The sequence below is a fragment of the Neolamprologus brichardi genome, chromosome 5 (assembly GCF_056152115.1).
Source record: "Neolamprologus brichardi isolate AB-2024 chromosome 5, ASM5615211v1, whole genome shotgun sequence".
Taxonomy (NCBI): Eukaryota; Metazoa; Chordata; class Actinopteri; order Cichliformes; family Cichlidae; genus Neolamprologus; species Neolamprologus brichardi.
The window spans coordinates 35,637,432-35,655,715 of NC_142108.1; the positions used below are offsets into that span (position 1 = coordinate 35,637,432).

The following is an 18,284-nucleotide window of genomic DNA, read 5'->3' on the forward strand; positions in this document are numbered from 1 at the left end:
AAGGATGCCATCTGCTGTCGGTGAGAGCTCACAGAACAGGCTGGGATATGTAACTGGGACATATTTACCCCTTAATGGTCTCACCATGAGATGGTCTCTAACAATGAGACTTACACTTGGTGTAACAGCACAGTAAATAACTATTAAACATGTTTTATTCATATTATTATCTAAGTTAACTGCCAGACTTGTATCTGTTTCTTTAATCAATGATGAAGGTGAAGATGTATCAGGTAGCTAACTCTGTGGTTTCCAAGTGATTTGATTGGTTTTGGATGCACTGTGTGTTTCAGGGATCAGTAGCTGGCAGTTATTTTAAAAGGTCCTTTATTTAAACCCAGAGTTAAACAGGAAGCTTGGACCAAAGTGTAGGAAAAGCAGCAAATGATCCCAGATCTGAAAGAGAAGAAGACAACCTGACAGAGACACACAGACTGAGCTCACAGAGAGGAGGTAACGAGAACAGGTGAGCTGAGAGTCCAACCAGGACAAGAAATACACAGGAGGGAAGTAAAAACACAGAAGAGCACACCAAGAGCTGACTTTCAAAATAAAGCAAAAGAGACAAGGGACAGAAAAATGAACAAAAAGCAACTAAGACTCACTGCCTAGTGTCCGTGGCTGTTTATTCAGAAGAAAACACGATAAATGTTTAAAGAATAAAGACACATGTTAGAACAAAGCTATTATTTGGGAAAGCATTGCTTTGTTAGGGAAAAAAAGAATTTAAGGTCAATATTATTATTTGATCACCATGGTGTCATATATAAACACTCGTCTTAGCAAAGCAAAATCAAATAAAGAAACACGAGTTTTACTAAATCAGTGCTGCAGCAGTCACAGCGCAGTGTCTCGGGACCAACGATGCAAACTAAATGCATTCAAAATACATTAAAATCAATCAACAAACAACCAAAAATTCTTCCAAATATTACGTCACATTCACACAGGATGAAAGGAAAGAACAGTGGCACATTTTCACCGCTGTAAACTGGACCGTGGCTCAGGACAGGCCCTGTGTTAGGTCTGTATAAGTACAGGCATGTTTCTATACAGGATTATGATGTACACACCTGCAACATTATTAGGTTCACCTGTTCAACTGCTCATTTTAACAACTATGCAATCAGCCAATAACATGTCAGCAACCCACTGTGTTTAGACTTGGAGGTGTGGTCATGGTGACCTGCTGAAGCTCAAACATCTCTCATGTCTATCCAGTGTGCAGGAGTTCTCTGGGAGGAAATGTCTTGTTGACATCAGAGGTCAGAGGAGGATGGACAGACTGCGTTTAGTAATGTAAAGACAACAGGAACTCAAATAACTACCCTTTTGCATTCTTACAACCAAAGAATGCAGAAGCGCTCAGTTCATCCCTGAACCAGATGAGCTTCTTTCTTTCTTTCTTTTCTTTTTTTTTTTTTTTGAGCTTCAGCAGAAGAGGAAGAGCAGGAAACGGGGCTATAATCACACAGACTGACCAGAACTGGAGACTCAAATATTTTTTTTTATGGTTTTCTTATTTGTTTCTTTGTAATTCTTTTTTTTTTCTCTTGTTTTAAGTGTTAGGTGTAGAATGATTTGATTTAATAGAAATAAGGCAAGCTGGATGTGATATGTCGAGCTGTCATGAAAACAGTAGGACCTCAGTTTATGATTTTTTATGATTGGGGGACTTTTTAAGGGGCCCACACTCACCTTCGTTCTGCCCCTGCACATTATTATAAACTGAACAACAGGCTTCATCTGTGAGGAGACTGCTGCCGCTCAGAGGGCTGCTGGCCCTTTAAGACTCTTCCGGTCAACAGAAGGATTTTTTTTTGTAAATTCCACTAACTAACCAAAGGCTTTTATGCTGACGAGTGCGTAATGGCGGGCGGGGGGTAGGAACGAGACTTTTTGAAATGTCCTGATGACTTCTTGTCAGTAACATTTGGAAAAGTATGAAATATTTTAAAGTATACGAGTCTTTCTATAAGAACCCAATAGCTTTTACTTTGAAAGTTTGATATCATGGCACCCACCACCTTTTGTGATACTTAATGAAAAGTTTTCATAATTTTTCAAGCAAAAACTTATATTTTCTGGTTTCAGCTCCATTGATGGGACGGTTTCCATTTGTTGACATACTGCTGGCCCTTTAAGACTTCCCCGGTCGCCATGGTGACAACCAGGAAGCAAAACTGATTCTCTTTAGCATGTCAACATCTACGACTTTCAGCGGTTCATTTGGGCCTTTTCTTCGTCTTTCTGCTGACCTCCGCCGACTGCGAGCCCCCTGAAACACGGACAGGTGAGCCCCCAAGCAGCGGAGCTTGTCCGCTTCGGGTTGTTTTAGCCTGAAATCACCGACAGTGTTCAGCCGTCGGTTAGCTGTGGAGCTTTTAGCCTCCGTGCTAACTGGATCCAGCGGCGGTGCCGTCGCTGTCCGTGGTGCTGACAGAGCGCGCACGTCTGCAGCTGCAGCACTGACAGCTGTCCTCCTGATCCTTTCATTAGACTGCAGGACTAGGCCCAGGTTTAGCTTTATTCCTCCCTAAAGTTTGTCCGAGCTGTGCGGTGCGTAAAGAAGCGTTCAGAACAACAGGTCAGCTGTAGAACAGAAGCGGGAACTCACCTTGTGTGGCAGACAGGTCACTCACTTCAGACCTCTCATTTGTTCTTCCAGACGATGAGCGGGACCCCTGACGACACCAAGCCTGTGAACTTCACTGTCAAAGCTCCGGTCTACCTGCAGATTGGAGATGCCAAAGCAGACACGGGTCACTCCGGTGTCTGTGTCGTGGACGTCAACCTCCCGTTTGGAAAGCCTGTTAATGTAAGCAAGTGCAGAGAGCCCCCGAGTGCCTCACATGATCTGTTACCTACAGCATCCTCCATGTTTTTTGTCTGACATCCCCCTGAGGCTTTATCAAGTTCTATGCGTTCTTCCATTTGTGCAACATCTCTAAAGTTAGAAATATCCTGTCTCGGAGTGACGCTGAAAAACTAGTTCATGCATTTATTACTTCCAGGCTGGACGACTGTGATTCATTATTATCAGGATGTCCTAAAAACTCACTGAAAAGCCTTCAGCTAATCCAAAATGCTGCAGCAAGAGTCCTGACAGGGACTAGAAAGAGAGAGCAGATTTCTCCTGTTTTGGCTTCCTGTTAAATCCAGAATTCAAAATCCTGCTCCTCACATACAAGGTCTTAAATAATCAGGCCCCATCTTATCTTAATGACCTTGTAGTACCATATCACCCTATTAGAGCACTTCGCTCTCGCTCTGCAGGCCTACTTGTTGTTCCTAGAGTATTTAAAAGTAGAATGGGAGGCAGAACCTTCAGTTTTCAGGCCCCTCTTCTGTGGAACCAGCTTCCAGTTTGGATTCAGGAGACAGACACTATCTCTACTTTCAAGATTAGGCTTCAAACTTTCCTTTTTGCTAAAGCATATAGTTAGGGCTGGACCAGGTGACCCTGAATCCTCCCTTAGTTATGCTGCAATACATGTAGGCTGCCGGGGATTCCCATGATGCATTGAGTGTTGCTTCTTCACTCACTATGTATTAACAGACCTCTCTGTGTTGAATCATATCTGTTATTAACCTCTGTCTCTCTTCCACAGCATGTCTTTATCCTGTCTTCCTTCTCTCACCCCAACCAATCACAGCAGATGGCCCCGCCCCTCCCTGAGCCTGGTTCTGCTGGAGGTTTCTTCCTGTTAAAAGGGAGTTTTTCTTTCCCACTGTCGCCAAAGTGCTGCTCATAGGGGGTCATATGATTGTTGGGGTTTTGTGATTTGGCGCTATCTAAATAAAATTGAATTGAGTTATGATGATCATAATAGTAGGTGTCTGAGCCAATCAACAGCCAGAATAAGAAGGATGATGATGCGCTGACACACAGTGGAGCTGAAGGATGTTTTTGTAGCTAAAAGAAAAGCTGCAGACAGAGAAGCTAATAATTAATCTATAAAAATAATGAAAACACTCAACAGAAGGCTTTTATTTTGTAAGTTATGTCTGTTAAAGGGCTTTTGCTCAGGCAGCAGTTGTCTTTCTCTCCGTCGGTGCTCCAGTGGATGATGAGAGTCACACCTTAAATACTGATCCGTGGCTGTTCAATCAACTTTCTCACATTACCTGCATTACTGAACATGCATCCAGACACTCTTAGATGCTTTTTATTGTTTTTTCACATTTCTTAGACAAAATAATGACATGATTTCACAATAAGATATTCAGTACTAATAGTAATAACAGTAATTATTACGTGCAGCCTGACTTTGTTTGTGTTCGTTATTGGAAGTGAATTTTCTGCTGCTGGAGAAAGAACGTGACTAAAGTTCTGTTTGTTGTCTTTTCGCCCCCAGCGCGAAGTTAAAAACCTGAAAGCAGCAGAACATCCCTCCATCTGGGCCTCTCAGCGATGGCGCACGCACTCACAGCATTTGTTTAAATAGAGAGCTGTGCTCCTGTCTTGGGAGCGACTTCAAACATTTTGGGTGCTGACCCACTTTTCAGCATTTAGTCCTAATTTAAAGTCGTCTTTAATGCAGAGTGACTCCTCATTAGCTCAAAGCTGCGAGCTTCAAAGGCGTCTGCCTGGAGCCACTAATGCACAAAGGAGTTTTCAGCAGCGAGCTGCGCGCTCCGTTTAGGCCTTAATGCAGAGATTTGGCAGATACAGCGTTTCTTAGATAATAGGTTAAGACCCAGAATGGACGGGAGGCATTTCCCTTCCAGGCCCAGCGTGGTTTAATGAAGTTTCACTTCATCCAGCACATCACCAGGAAACTTTCTTTTATTCCTGTCAGCAGCCCTGTGTTCCAGTCACATTTCAAGAAATGCAAAATACAAATCAAGTCACAATTTAATGTTTCTTTTAATCAGATTATAACATCAGATAAAGCTAACGTCCAAAGCTTTTGTTCTCGTGAGTGTGAAGACATGAAGGACAAGCTGAAGCGAGCCGCGGAGGCTAAAGGGAAAAGTTGAGAGTATTTAATTAGGAGCGCTTCTGGAGTTTAGCTTCTCTCTGTGTGGAAGGTTTTTATAATATATACACTCACAGATTAAAAGGAAGCGCTTATTAAATAATATTTCCAATTAAAGTGATCTCGAGCCTCGAGGAGGTCAAATTTCTGCAGATTTTTTCTGATATTCGTCCTGAATCCAACACATCTGCTGTCATTAGTTCTGCTTTTCAGTCTTTTTTAAATAGAAATTAAATATATAAAATATCCGTGCTGTGATGGGAGCCGATGTTTCTCCTGCATCACTGCGTTTCTTCCAGATCGAGGAGGTCACCTTTAAGAACTCCTACACAGCCTACGTGACGGTGCGTCTGCTGAGGAGGAACCCCGAGCAGGAGGCCCCCGCCAAGTGGTGCACGGCCGTGAGAGACCTGCCCCTGATGGACAATCCCCACACTGAGGGGGGCTCCCAGGACTACTACACCATTCACCGGACGCAGGTGGGCTTCACCTGCTCTCACCTCAAATCTGGCTTTTCAGTCACTGCTACGGTTTAACGACAAACCTGAACTTTTTACAACACTTGATGATCAGTGTTTCCTGTTTAGCATCTGATAAGTTTGTTGTACAGAAAAACGTCGTTTCCTCTGAGTTCAAACTTTACCCCTCTCATTCTGGCATCATGTCATCATAAACAATTTAAAAGGCATATCTTTTTATCTTAAAATGCATAAACCGGTTGTTTCCTAATAATCTGATTTCTCAGTCAAACCTTCACAGCAGGTCGTATCTGAGACTGTGAGGGAACGCTGCAGGTCACACGTTTTTCATTCAACTTGTTTTTAGTTTTATATGATGTTGCATTAGTTTCTAGACTGTCGGTGCATCAAAGAGCCACACCTGTTGTGATGACCTTTAATGCTGCAGGCGTGCTGAGGAGGAACCTTGACATCAAAAGTAGTTTTCTTTTATATCATCCCAAGGTCATTGTTAAATAATTAAGGAATGACCTCCATTAGTTAAAAGAAACTGCTGCACTTATGACACCAGGAGAAACTGAGACATCTGCTGCTGAGGTCTGTTTTCAGCGAGCTGGAAACTCTGCAGGGCAGGAGGCTGCAGGCTCACAGCTCATATTGATCTGTCTATGCACTTGTTTCGTTTTCCTGCAGGATTTTTTACTCTACCTTCCACACTCTGTTCAGGGTTAGAAAAATATGGTTGTTTGGGTTCAAGTACTGTTGTGAGTAGGCGTGATGAACAGCGTCGGGCTCTTAGTGACGAAGGATGACTGCTCTCTGTCCAACAAACATCTCCCTGGACGTAAACATGATAACGGTGTGTGTTTAAAATGCATCATTGTCCTCCACAGTTTTAGACATAAGACAATTCTCAGCTCATAATAAAACCCACATCAGGAAAAACATCATCAATGAACCTGCAGTTCCTCTACCGTCCAGCAGAGGCGCCGAGAGTCGGTCTCCATAGACTCTACATATTACCCTCTCATTAGTGAGAGGGTAATATTGGCATTAGCCAAAACACTGACGCTGACCCTTTGATATAAAGATCAGTGACAGCGATGACTCAGCCAGCTGCAGGACAGGAAGTCAAATATATGAGAAGCTGATATCACATGTCTGAATTATACCAGATGTGTTTGAGACCCCAGGGGCAAAAATGTTTCTCCAACTAATCACACCAGGTGTGATCAGGTGTTACCTGCAGTATTACAGGTAGTGGCCCTACACAAAGCAGTGTGACAACCCACCAGAGGTTTAGAAAGGCCCTGCAGGTCAAAATTCAGGAGCAGCTCTGTAAAGAAACGAGAGGAAACGGGCCGCAGAGCAGCGTCTCATTAGCCGCTCTGCCTCCTCGCTTCTGATGGCAGAAGTTGAGAAAACGGTGCCGCCTGTTGTGCTGCCAGACCGAGCTGCTGTGCCTCTGCTAATGACAGGAGGATTAACCGCAATCGTCAGATCTGTAAATCGATGTATCCCGCTGGGCATAAAAACCACCACAGCCGGCTCCAGTTTGTTTTCCCTCTCAGCTGCGGTGGCGTCGAGCCAGACGGCTCCCTGAGAAACTCACAATAAGTTTGTAAGTTTGGAGACAATACACAGTGACTTATTCTGCATTTCCTCTGTTTATTCTCTATGCAAATAGAGCCAGGTGGTGAATGGAGATTTCATTTTTGTTTACTTCAATCGGCACTGCGAGGCTGATGAGTTTAAACGGTAACTGTGATAGCATAAATTATGTTCAGTCACTTCTTATGGGTTTAGTGTTCGTCACATTTAGCCTTGAGGGAGATTCATTGTGTTCTGTTGCTGCAGAGATTTTTGCACCTCGTCGGGACCTCAAAGGACAAAACGTTCTGATCAGAATCACAGCAGCTTCTTCAACAACTTTGGTCCATGTTTTTGTATTTTGTGTTATACCAGTGGTCACGGATGGGAGGCCTTTGGGTGGGTGGATGGATGATGGGTGGGTGGATGGATGTTGGGTGGGTGGGTGGATGATGAGTGGGTGGATGGATGATGGGTGGATGGATGGATGTTGGGTGGGTGGATGGATGATGGGTGGGTTGATGGATGATGGGTGGGTGGATGGATGATGGGTGGGTGGATGGATGGATGGATGATGGGTGGGTGGATGGATGTTGGGTGGGTGGATGGATGGATGATGGGTGGGTGGCTGGATGGGTGGGTGGCTGGATGATGGGTGGGTGGATGGATGGATGATGGGTGGGTGGGTGGATGGATGTTGGGTGGGTAGATGGATGGTGGATGGGTGGATGGATGGATGATGGGTGGGTGGATGGATGGGTGGGTGGGTGGATGTTGGGTGGGTGGGTGGATGGATGGATGATGGGTGGGTGGGTGGGTGGGTGGATGGATGTTGGGTGGGTGGATGGATGGATGATGGGTGGGTGGATGGATGGGTGGGTGGCTGGATGATGGGTGGGTGGGTGGATGTTGGGTGGGTGGATGGATGGATGTTGGGTGGGTGGATGTTGGGTGGGTGGATGGACGATGGGTGGGTGGATGGACGTTGGGTGGGGGGATGATGGGTGGGTGGATGGATGATGGGTTGGTGGATGGATGATGGGTGGGTAGATGGATGATGGGTGGGTGGATGGATGTTGGGTAGATGGATGGATGGATGATGGGTGGGTGGATGGGTGGGTGGGTGGATGTTGGGTGGGTGGATGGATGGATGATGGGTGGGTGGGTGGATGGATGTTGGGTGGGGGGATGATGGGTGGGTTGATGGATGATGGGTGGGTGGATGGATGTTGGGTAGATGGATGGATGGATGTTGGGTGGGTGGATGGGTGGGTGGGTGGATGTTGGGTGGGTGGATGGATGGATGATGGGTGGGTGGGTGGATGGATGTTGGGTGGGGGGATGATGGGTGGGTAGATGGATGATGGGTGGGTAGATGGATGATGGGTGGGTTGATGGATGATGGGTGGGTGGATGGATGTTGGGTAGATGGATGGATGGATGATGGGTGGGTGGATGGATGTTGGGTAGATGGATGGATGGATGATGGGTGGGTGGGTGGATGTTGGGTGGGTGGATGGATGGATGATGGGTGGGTTGGTGGATGGATGATGGGTGGGTGGATGAGTGGATCATGTATTCTGATGAGCCGGTTTTCCTCTGCTGTGGTTCGTGCCTCAGATGCAGGTGGAGCCGGATCACGTGGCGTGTGTGCGGCTGATCCTGAGGCAGCCGTCCTTGGCCTGGTTGACCTTCAGCCTTGAAGACATTCAAATATTTCCTCACACGGAGCCGGTGAGTTTGTCTAATGTCGTCGCGAACGTGCAGCGGAGTCAGGAGTGCAGGAAGGTAAAGAGACATTAATCACAGTGAGGTCACGTTAATGTGCACAGCATCAGCGTGCTGCCGTAGGAAGCGTCTGATTTGGTGCCGTTAAGCTTCACCTGTGCTTCCTGTTGTCAGGCACTCAGGTAACATCAGCACGCTGTCACTTTGAAGGGAAACGTCAGTGCTTCTTCCAGCCCAGCATCACAACACCATGACTGTGGAGGAGACTCAAAGTTTCAGTAGCTCCTCACAGCACGGGCAGATGGGCGATATTTGAAGTTGAGGTGGAGGATGTTTTGTTGATGCAGCCTGGCGCTCTTTAGCTGCTAAATGCTTCTCTGTGTTTACACTGTGTCTGCCGAGCAGCTGCGCTCACAGGGCCTTTCTCCGGCTCTCTCAGAAGGTTTAAACCTGTTTGAACTCCACAGATCCGCAGCAGTCAGCGGACCACATTTACACATTTAAGGAAATGTGTGAGGAGGTGGAGCAGTGGTGCCAACACCTTCTATCGTGATTTGAACTGGAACACCTCACAGCTTATACACTTAGCCTCCTCCTCAGGCTCTGAGGGTGCTCACATGCTATTAAACGATCCCTGCGAGTGTCAGCTGCTCCGGTCAGAGACGCTATTAGATGATAAATGGCGATAAAATCTATCAAGAACATAAAAATCTAACAGTACATCAGACAAATGATGAAGATGCAGATTATTCTGGTGATTTCTGGCACAGAGCGGTAAATGAATGATTTCGTCTCTGAGCGCGCTCAGTGCTGCTGTTTGGTTTAAACACTTTAAACTGGGTCCCTTTAAACATTAAAGCTTCTGGTCCCACAGGAAGGACAGGTGCAGATCCGAGCACAGTGAATGAATGTGATTGGCTGATCAGATATTCAAAGTCGGGTTTACCTGGTTTACCTTCCACAGGTAAAACCACCCAACATGCTGTAAATAATTGCATCCAGCTGATTTTAACGACACCCTGAATATAGGTGATGTGTTAGTTGCCGTGGTGATTCTGGTGAAAAAGGTTGGGTCGGTGGGGGTGGCGATGTTGGGGTTTGTTGTGGAACCACCAGCAGGTGGAGCCAGAGTGAGAACTGAAGATCCAACTGAACAACAAAGTAACAGAAACTCGACTGCAGAGTTTAACAAACGCTCTTCCTGTTCCAGGACCCAGAGAAGGAGGTTTCTGATTGGCTGTCTGACCTGACCCTCACTGACCAGCACCCTGATCTGGAGGTACGCACCGTGTTTCTGTCTACATGAGGGCGCCGAGCTTCGAGAGCCTGATGGGAGTTTGCTGCATATTTTATTAGCTCATTTCTCAGTTTTCATCCTTAAATTCAATTTCAGCTTCTTCAGGGCTGAAACGCAAATGAGGCTTTTATTATTCTGCAGCTCGTCTTCCTCTGGGCTCTGTTCAAGTCTGTGTCTGATTTGGTTTTCATAAGCTTCCTAATAAAAGAAGCTTTTCTTGTTTTTTGTCTGTGACTCCGGAAAAACAAACTATTAAAAAGGGAAAAAGCAAATCCAGCTGAACAGAGACGTTAGCTTAGCTGGAACAGGAGGAAGGATTAACGTGTTCAGGCTGACCTCAGGCTCTCAGAGCCTCTAAGCTCACTTACAGGTTACCTCTGTGACACGTTTGCTAACAACGAGTCAGGAGCAGAGCTTTTTTATTGCTGTTAAAGAAACAAGCTAACCGATGGCGGCAGCAGTAAACCGGCAGCTGCTCCTGCTGATCCAGAGTCAGGTCACAGGTCACGGTGGCTGCAGATAAGCCGTCCTTTCCCATGGCGATGTTTTCCAGCTCCCGGGCCGGACGAGATATGAAACTGTGTCCTCGGCCTCCTTCGCACAGAGGCAGAGGATACTGATCTGATTGCTGAACCAGCTCCGCCTCACTCCTCGCCTCAAGCCCAGACGCTCGTGTGACTGTGGAAAGTTATATCACCGCCTCTGTCAGCGCAGTCTGGCAGCTTTGATGAGACGGCGGCAGCAGCTTCAGCTTAACCAGCAGAAACACGTCTAACAGATGGCCCCGCCCCTCCCTGAGCCTGGTTCTGCTGGAGGTTTCTTCCTGTTAAAAGGGAGTTTTTCCTTCCCACTGTTGCCAAAGTGCTGCTCATAGGGGGTCATATGATTGTTGGGTTTTCTCTGTATGTGTTATTGTAGGATTTAATGTACAATATGAAGCACCTCGAGGCGACTGTAGCTGTGATTCAGTGTTATATAAATCAAACTGAATTGAATTCGCATCACCGACGTCCGTAGCAGAGCATTTTGGTGTTTATCAGTGACGCACGCCAGCTCGTGGCGCTGTGAGGCGGTCTGATTACCAGCAGGTTAAAGAGACGCCGGCGAGTGCGTTTACTTCCTGATGACACGGGTTTTTGGCGTCTCAGCTGCTCGTGTGGTCGTTTTTTTTTGTTTGGTCATGTGACTGAGTACGTGAGTTCTGATTTCTGTTACTTTACTTCAGAGCTTCAGCTTCAAATGTTAAATATGATCCAGGAAGTTGCGGGGGTATGATTGTGTCCCCGTGTGTCACTCAGGGCCTCCCCGACCCGCAGACCGTATCCTCCAGCATCCAGCAGATGTGGGCTCTGACTGAGGTGATGCAGACCAATCAGACGACAGCATCCATCGGACGGTTCGATGTGAGTGAAACACACAGTCAGCCTCATCTGTCCTGTAACGAGTTTGTTCATGATGGAGGTGATGTAATAACATGTGGTCGTTAGCTCGTTTTTCATGTTCTCAGAGATGATGGTGGTTCTCTGTGCTGCAGGTGGATGGATGCTACGATATCAGCCTGCTCTCCCTGACATAAAGAAGTTGGGGTGTGTGTGTGTGTGTGTGTGTGCTGTAACAGCATGAAGAGAAAGTGCTGACAAAGACAGGACGTCTCATCTCTGGGGTCACGCTGAGGTCATTTCCTGTCCTGATGCGATGCTGTCACAGAGTTTAAGTCTTCGCTGTAAGAAGACCTGCGGCTCCTTCAAGTATCTATTAAAGACTCGTTCACTAATAAAAAAATAAAGTGATACATTGTCTCCTGTGTTTGTGTGATTTCATCTTCAACCTCAACTCTTCTTTATATTTCCAATCCAATCCAATTTTATTTATAGAGCACTTTAAAATACCCAGCACAGGAACAAAGTGCTACAGAAAATAAGTTAAAACAATAGAATAACAGAAAACAGCAAAATAAATAAGTAAAACACATAAAACATAAAATTAAAACAGCCCTATATTGAAACAAAAACAATATAAAACAACATTGAATCACCTAAAAACAACTAAAAATAAAAAATAAAAAAATAAAAATATTTTATATAGCGCTATTTTATATTTTAATATATTCCAAACGCTCCACACTGTGCTGGACTCACACTCACATAAACGAGTGAACAGGAAGTGATGATGTCAGCTGAAGAACGTTTTTGGTTCTTTCTGTAGTTCTGTAACTTGTTGATGGTTCCACTGAGCTGGAGAAAGATCATCGAACCTGTTGAAATGAGAATGATAATAGAAATGAGTCACTGCTGATAAAAACAGGTCTTTCTTTTTTATGTTCACACGAATAAACGCAGGTAGAAAATGTTGAAGTCAGCCCAGTAGGTTTGTTTGGCCTTCGTGTCATTCTGAGCTCACACGACTGTTTCCTGTTCGACCTTAAATTTCATTTGTTTGAGTGTTTGAAGCCTGACAGTGAGAAGACTCAAAGCACAGGAAACAGAAGATGATTGGCTCACAGAAGGCAGGCAGGAAGATGATTGGACCAGAGCGATGATGAGAAAACTGAGCATGACAGCGTGGGAACGCTGTGACGAGCTGCGTGAATGGCCAGGAGACTGCACTGTGTGTAACTGCCCACTGTGGACACTTGGTGGCAGCAGAGCGTCATTTCTGAGCTCCTTAACCTCCCAGGACCTGCCGTCCACATGTGTGGACATCACATTTTGGGTTATTTTGACCAAAATACTAAATTTTGCTCTACAAGGGCCTGAATCCACTTATGAGGACAATATAATGCCACAAAAATCAGGTTAAAAAATCACGTCATTCTTTGTTTTTACATTAATTGGGTCCCAATCAGCAAAGAGAAATTAAAAATGCTGCCACGAAAGAGTTAAACCTGCTGCTTACTGAAGTCCCCGTGAGGACGACTTTACTCAGAGAGCTGAGGACGACTGCAGACTTGAGTCAGTGAGGACGGCGCTGACAGTATAAACTTCAGGAAACATTAAAGTTCTTCACTGTTTCCAGCTTCTCGTCATGATGTGATCGAGTCGGCTCGTTTCTCGCTGCTGGGCAATGAGCAGCTTTGCATGATTCACAGTTCAAAATAATCCTTCTTCATCTGATCCTGTGCAACCCCTCAAGTGTTTTAGCTCCGCCCCCTTAAAGCCAATTTTCTAATTGAAGGTCAGATGAACAGCAGGTGGGTGGAGCTTCTGTGCCCGAGGGGCCCAGTTAGTGACATCCCCTCTCTGTGACATCATCCAGAGCCGAGCACAGTCAGGGATGTCAGGAGAAAAATGACTTTGGGGGAAGAAGAAAGTTTTGGATGATTTTTCCCTGACTGATGAGACCTGGGGAAGAACTTTTCAGAAGTCATAAATCACACGCTGGAGGTTTTATTAGCGACACTGAATCAGCCCTGCGAGTTCGCGCTTTCAGAAACGCCTGCATGTTTTCACATCTTGTTGCGTCACATCAATAACAACGTGTATTGCAGGGTTAGCTGTGCATGACTGAGGCCTTACACAACAATATTAGTTTGGAGGTTTGTGGAGGAATATCACAGACTGTGTTTAGCAGCAGCTGCTGGCTGGACTCCCTGCGGTGCTTTGTGCAATAAGGCAGCCTTATTTTAGCAGAACAACAGCGGCGGTTCTTGGGAGGTTTGTCCAACAGTGCAGACTGGAACCAGGACCATGAGCGCTGGGGTTTTTTCTTCTTCTTGTTTTAATTTGCTGCAGCAGCCTGCTCTTTGTCCTAGTTGGGTTTTGTTTCTCACTGAGGGGGGTTTGAAAACTGCAACAGACACAAAGCAGGAAGAAGAAGAAGAGCGCAGCAGAGGACCTGAGGTCTCCACGGCTGGATTCAGAGGAGTGGAGAAAGGCCCGCTGTCTGCCTTCAGTGTGACGGAGGCCTGAGGCAGTCGATGTGGTTTGAACGTTGGGAACAAATGAGCGAGGTGTTAGAGGAGGCTCCTGGGTGTCTTTGCAGAGACAGTAAATCCCCCCAAATAATCCTCCCTGCTGTCTCTGATGGGCTGAAATTCACAAAATGAACTTTATGTTTCTTTCAGTCAGACTCGAAATACAGCCTGAGACCAAAAACTCACCAGGAAAGAGTTTAAGTGAGCAGGAGGCTCGTTCTCTCCTCTTCTGCACAATCACAGAGGAGTCGCCCCCTGCTGGACGCAAGAAAGAACGCAGGGTTTTGACACACCATCATTGGCTCTACTTTTCAGACCTGATGAGTTTAACGATAAAGAAATTATAATAAATACTAATATCGTGCTTGAAACAAAACAGAGAGAGAGGAAGTGAAAGGCTGTGAGCAAATGCTGAGGAGGAGGAGGCCAAATTAATGAAGAAACACCAGAGTGACGGAGCCACAGGGGGGAGGGCAGATCTACAACCTGCAGTAAGGTGATGTTGAAGCCCAGTATATGGGCCAGATGCTGCAGACAACTGGATGTTCGGAAGCCCTGAGACGGCACTTGTGACAGAACAACAGATATTTTATTTTGATTATATAAGTAATGTAAGTACAAAACAAACGTGTGGTAGGCCTAAACTTATTTTCAGAATAATTACATCTGAGACTTTGTTTCATTGTAAGATTATAACAGGCAATATAATTGTTTGTTGTTCAGCAGAACAGTGTCCAGTATGTTGGCTGTTATACTTTGTTGTGTTTGAAAATAAAAGTTGGGCTGATTTTAACATCATTACAAAAAGTGTTGTTAATTATTTTTAATCATATTCAGGTTACCACAAATTGTTGTTTCATTTAGTTCAACTTGAAATGTTTGTCAGTAAGTAAACAATTAGTATTGTACAGTCAGAAATATCAAGTTATTCTTAATACTGCAGACTTGCACTGTATAAGCTGTCCTAACAGTCATCTTAAGTTAGCTTTACTTAGTTTTTTGAGTTCTGTGAACTAATTAGATTTTACAGCGTATGAAATGATGGAGAAAATAACTGTTTTTATGTTTGTTTCACTTTTTGTCTTTTGCATCTGATGTCATCATAAAACATGAGGACACATGAGGTAACTGTTTGTCCTCCAGAGCAGACGGAGCCAACACGCCGGCCAAATGATCCACAGAGATGATGTAAGAATGTGTAAGTAAAGCAGACGTGTGTGTGTGTGTGTGTGTGTGTGTGCGTGCATGTGCGGAATAAGTGGTGAGTCCCATCAGAGGAAAAGTGCACTTGATTAAAGGCGCACACGTCGTATCTTCTGGGAGGAAAGGGGGCAGTTCTGCGCCCCGCTGAGCTCCTGCTGAGTTTTATTTATTGCAGTTCAACATTCGGATCATAAAAGCTTGAGGGACAAACACACAAACCTCACACTGTGTGCACACATCTCTGAACGAGGACAACAACAAACCAGGAAACAGTCGGTAAGGATCAGAGCGAGCGCTGAAGCCAATGATATTTATAATAATACCAAATGAAGTCAAAGTGCTCCACAGATAACGATGCTGCTCTGAGCTCAGAGGCTGCTCCACAGTAAAATCCTGATTTCAGGAAATCTGAAAAACACGAGAGCTGCTGTTTGACATCAGACAGACTCTGGTGTGAAACTAAAACACAGCTCAGGAGGAAAACGCAGCTACAGTGAGCGTTGGACCTAACAGCAGACTGGAGTCTCAGCGGTGCTTCAAATGTTTCAAACAAACGTATTTAATTATTTGCATTTAAATGGCCTGTATTTGTGTAGCGCTTTACACCCATCCACACACTGGTGATGGCAGCCACGTTGTAGCCACAGCCGCCCTGGGGCGCACTGACAGAGGCGAGGCTGTGCATGCCATTTTAATTGTACCCCCGTGTGTCCCTCACGTAGGATATTTTGCTGCCTCTGAGACATGAAATGTCACACCGGTCTGCAGAAATAAACTCTGCCTTGGATGCACGGCTTCCAGCGGAGCTGCAAATTGGAAGGAAGGTTGAGAAAAATAAATGAGGTGAAAGAGGCACAGAAACAAAGTGAGGAGGGACAGCAGGCTGTCTGCACCTCCACATACAAATCAGCATCCACCAAAGAGAGCGCAGCACAAATGTGCAGAGCCAGCTGCCCGCTCAAGTGCACTTGACATTTAAATGCATGCGCTGGCCCGCTTTGTGCACCTCGCATTTCAATGCACTGTGGAAACATCTGAGTGGGATGTTTGTGTGAGAAGACGAGTCGACCATCACCCCCCAAAAAACCTCCATCTCCTTACTCCACCTGCACACGCACAGCCTGCTCCCACACTGTGGAGCTACGTCAGCTCTGTGAGGAGGCGACACAGCAAGAGAGGAGCCGAGCTCACCTCCTTTATCGAGACCAGGCTCCTTGATTTTTGGGAGGATGACTCTGTCAGACAAAAGGCCGTTTAACAGTTAAGCACACGAGAATGAAAAAGAAATAATAATGAAATAATGTTAACGTTTATATAAACTCTCAGTTTATATAAACTCTTAGTTTATATTCTCTTGCATAATGCCAGTCTTACTTTTACTCTTTTTAACTAACTTCATCTTTACTGAGAGGAGCTGATCATGGAAACCTCTCCCACTCTTCTCCTGTCATGACTCCTGCTGCCACTAGAGGGCAGGATGACAGAGTTGCTGTTCAAACTAGGAGCCCAATCTTTGCATTTTACCCTCTTTTCTTTTGTTTGCAGTTTGCAGCAGGACTTTTCTGAGCCGGTGGCCCAGATCCATACATCAGCAGTTATGTCCTACCTTATCTCCTTTCCTCTGTCCTCTGCAGGCAGCAGCGGACTCACAGTGTGATTTATCTGTCAGAGTAAAGCAGCTCGATGTGGCTGTTTTTGTGGATTAATATCAGAGTAGAGAAGTTAAAGACCTGCAGGGGTGTTTCTGGGCTCTCCTTCTGTTAGAGGAACCATCTTCAGCAGCGGACGGCTCACCTGATTGGCTCGGCTCCGTCTGCTCGAGTCATTAATGCAGAGTTTGTGAGCAGTTTAGCCTCTCGGAGTGAATTCTCTGGGCCTTTGTCTTCCTCTCATTAACGTCACACACCGTCATTCAACATGGAGGACGGCGATGGGTGGAGAGTATCTGATTCGACACCTGTACCTTTGTGTCCCTCTCCACGCTGAGGGATCCTTCTGCAGCTTTTCACCCCGACGCCATGAATCATTTATTCAGATGAGGCTGTGACAGCGGTGTCACGGCCTCCCTCTGATACCCGACAGGAGGAAAAAGACGCTTCACGCTGCTCCATCGGCCACACGGGGAAAGTTAAGCCGTCCACTGTGCACAGACCAGCTCACAGGAAATGAACACATTTTCAGATCTGACGTGCACAAAGAGATACAATTGTAACCTTCACTATCATAAAAATAAAAAGACCTTTCGATCATGTCTCTGCTTATTGCGTTGTCTTTTGTAAGACTCCACCCACTCTTTATCTGACCAACCAACTCACCCTCACTGACCCAAACGCCTCCAAACTTCCATCTTAATAACTTTAACCATCACTACAAACTATTTTACTAAAATGGAAACAAGGGGCAGATTATCCACGAATCAGAGGCCCAGATTACAAACAGATCATGTAAAAAAAGACTTTAAAACAAAGTGATCAATTATTTATTTGATAAGCAGGAAAACGCTTGCAAAGCTAATGTAGCCTGGAAAATGGCTTTTATTGTCAATGACAACTGAATAAACAAAAAAATGTCCTTTGACCTTTACTTTTGTCAAACAGCGGCCATATGGACTTGTACTGAACATCGACAGCACGAGAGGTAACGTGGCAAAGTAACAGAATAACCGACTAAACAAAGATGCACCAATACAACACGAGGAATAAAGGAAATGAAATACAAAACACAAAAATACGGCAGTGACCTCTGTGTGCAGAACAAAATACAAAGAGCTAAATCACACAAGGCTTCTTTAAAAATGTGGAAGTGTTACACACATTTTTATAAACACTTACCTTCCACAGAAATCTCAGCTCACTCGGACGTAAGTGAAACAGACGAAAATGGCGCTCCACACTCAGCCCGTTCTCACTCCCGAGGCGTAACATGCTGATGTTTTGTCACGTCCCGCGGCGTTCCTGAGGAACGCAAAAGGAGACCTTCGGTGTTCTTATGGTACGCGGCGGGTTTTGGGCGAAATCCAGTGCAATGACGCTCCCGCGGTAATAGACGTTCCAGCCCTGTATTCCAGCCCTAAACCTAACCTTATCCCTAGCCCTAACCATAACCTTTTTCCT

At 45.5% G+C, this 18,284-nt stretch overlaps 1 protein-coding gene across 1 annotated transcript; it reads left to right on the forward strand.

Annotated features, from left to right (window-relative positions):
- The first annotated feature begins 2,128 nt into the window (after window positions 1-2,128).
- On the forward strand, window positions 2,129-11,847 carry nicn1 (nicolin 1). The gene is made up of 7 exons (XM_087841143.1): window positions 2,129-2,293; window positions 2,669-2,818; window positions 5,282-5,461; window positions 8,651-8,764; window positions 9,969-10,037; window positions 11,354-11,458; window positions 11,590-11,847. Exons 2-7 carry the CDS (start codon window positions 2,672-2,674, stop codon window positions 11,629-11,631), a joined length of 657 nt encoding a protein of 218 aa, XP_087697269.1. The 5' UTR covers window positions 2,129-2,293; window positions 2,669-2,671; the 3' UTR covers window positions 11,632-11,847.
- Window positions 11,848-18,284: the final 6,437 nt, after the last annotated feature.

Excerpts from the sequence above, each read along its gene's own strand:
- nicn1 (XM_087841143.1), top strand. The coding sequence starts at position 2,672 with ATGAGCGGGACCCCTGACGACACCAAGCCTGTGAACTTCACTGTCAAA. Across the intron at positions 2,819-5,281 it reads CGTTTGGAAAGCCTGTTAAT|ATCGAGGAGGTCACCTTTAA; the intron begins GTAAGCAAGTGC and ends CGTTTCTTCCAG. Across the intron at positions 10,038-11,353 it reads ACCAGCACCCTGATCTGGAG|GGCCTCCCCGACCCGCAGAC; the intron begins GTACGCACCGTG and ends TGTGTCACTCAG.